We start from the raw sequence: 1404 nt of genomic DNA, 5'->3' as shown, positions 1-1404 counted from the left end.
GGTACGCGTTTGTTCAACAAGTACGAGGGTGTACTGTTGTCCACTATCGCGCAAAATATGCAGAAGCATATCTATCCCTTAGTGTATTATGAGGTGGATAGGGAGAATGATGAATTGTGGGGCTTCTTCTTCTAAAAGCTTAAGTCTATTGTCGTCGACAAACCAGAATTATGCGCTATATCTGACAGACACGTAATCATAGCCAATAAACTCACAAGGCATTAGCTGTTTGTGCATCATGGCATTTGTATGAGGTATCTCGATGAATATATTCAAACGAATAACCATTGTGCAGATTATCTCTATTTGTACTACCATGCGGCAAAGGCGTACACATTGGAAGAATTTAATGATTACTTCAACGTCCTTAAAGAAAAATGCCACAGCGCAACATCTTGCCTCAAGAATGACATTGGATTTAAAAAGTGGAGTTGGTCTCACTTCTAAGGTAATAGATTCAACATCATGACCACAAACATCATCGAGTTGCTAAACGCAATATTACTCAACGAAAAAGAGTATCTAGTGGCTGCCATCTTCAATTCAATTGCATATAGGTTTGACAAAATATGCAGGAAGAGGTATGCAGAGATGAACAGTTCAAGGACTATATTTGTTCTCGAAGCAAAGAAGATCTTGAGGGAAAACATAACCAAGGGCGACAAATTGTATGTGAACAACATAAATGAAAGCACCGACAAATTCACCGTGCTTGGTTGTGGTCCTTCTGCCAAAGTTAATCTATCGAAAAGGTCATGTTCTTACAGGAAGTTCAACTTGGTGAAATTGTCATACGCTCATGCAATGGCAGCGTTGCGTTTGAAGCATGAGGATAATTATGGTAGTAGCACTTACAACTACTCTTCACCCATTTATTCGAAAGAATTATACCTCTTTGCATACTTGGAACCTATTTGTGTAGTACCTCTAGAGTCGGAATGGAGCGTGGCACGAGAGTATCTAGAAATGCAATTTCTTTCATCCGATTTTGATTTCAAAGTAGAGAGAAGGATGGCGAAATATGTTAAGGGTGTGTTGGAGTCTTCAAGGCCCAAGAAAAGGAACAAGTGCTCCAAGTGCAAAAGGCCGGGACATAAGAGAACAACATGTAGCCTTAACATAGGAAAATAGGATTGGCACTGTATCTTTTTTTGTTTTGTCAAATGCACTAAGACAATTTGTAAAGTGTATTCTGCTTTCAAATGTAATGAACTACAATCAAAATAGATTTTCTTGTTGTGCATTATCTATCCTAATTCATTTATTATATACTATGTACTAAATAGATTATATACTATAGTCATCGAATAGCCTAATAATATATAATAAATCAATGTTTGGTCTACAGATTAAATATTCAATATGTAGTGTATAATAAACCTTTCAAGTTATCTATTCAACAAA

The 1404-nt window shown here is 36.7% G+C and overlaps 1 protein-coding gene across 1 annotated transcript; it reads left to right on the top strand.

The window, feature by feature from the left end:
* Positions 1 to 465: 465 nt before the first annotated feature.
* On the top strand, positions 466 to 1131 carry LOC124896641. Its single transcript, XM_047408250.1, has one exon. The coding sequence runs from the start codon at positions 466 to 468 to the stop codon at positions 1129 to 1131; it is 666 nt and encodes a 221-aa protein (XP_047264206.1).
* Positions 1132 to 1404: the final 273 nt, after the last annotated feature.

The sequence above is a fragment of the Capsicum annuum genome, chromosome 3 (assembly GCF_002878395.1).
Source record: "Capsicum annuum cultivar UCD-10X-F1 chromosome 3, UCD10Xv1.1, whole genome shotgun sequence".
NCBI classification, from domain to species: domain Eukaryota; kingdom Viridiplantae; phylum Streptophyta; class Magnoliopsida; order Solanales; family Solanaceae; genus Capsicum; species Capsicum annuum.
Note: the sequence above shows the minus strand (reverse complement) of the source record. Positions and strands in the feature narration are given on the sequence as shown.

What these genes read in the sequence shown, in the direction of transcription:
- LOC124896641 (XM_047408250.1), top strand. Translation starts at nt 466, where the DNA reads ATGACCACAAACATCATCGAGTTGCTAAACGCAATATTACTCAACGAA.